Genomic DNA, 221 nt, shown 5'->3' with positions numbered 1-221 from the left:
CAAGTGACCATCCCTGGAAGAGACCATGGAGGCCAAGTGACCATCCCTGGAAGAGACCATGGGGGTCAAGTGACCATCCCTGGAAGAGACCATGGGGGTCAAGTGACCATCCCTGGAAGAGACCATGGAGGTCAAGTGACCATCCCTGGAAGAGACCATGGAGGTCAAGTGACCATCCCTGGAAGAGAATGTGGAGGCCAAGTGACCATCCCTGGAAGAGA

General features: G+C 55.7%; 1 protein-coding gene across 1 annotated transcript in view; it reads left to right on the top strand.

Annotated features, from left to right (window-relative positions):
* LOC114632607 (keratin, type II cytoskeletal 78-like) overlaps positions 1–221 on the top strand; it is a 7,902-nt gene that overhangs the window by 6,576 nt on the left and 1,105 nt on the right. Inside the window, exon 9 of the mRNA XM_028781165.1 lies at positions 1–217. This exon is cut by the window's left edge and continues 398 nt beyond it. Within this exon, the coding sequence (XP_028636998.1) occupies positions 1–217 (217 nt within the window). The remainder of the gene's footprint in view (positions 218–221) is intronic.

Source organism: Grammomys surdaster, unplaced genomic scaffold (genome assembly GCF_004785775.1).
Source record: "Grammomys surdaster isolate TR1022 unplaced genomic scaffold, NIH_TR_1.0 374, whole genome shotgun sequence".
Lineage (NCBI taxonomy): Eukaryota > Metazoa > Chordata > Mammalia > Rodentia > Muridae > Grammomys > Grammomys surdaster.
Note: the sequence above shows the minus strand (reverse complement) of the source record. Positions and strands in the feature narration are given on the sequence as shown.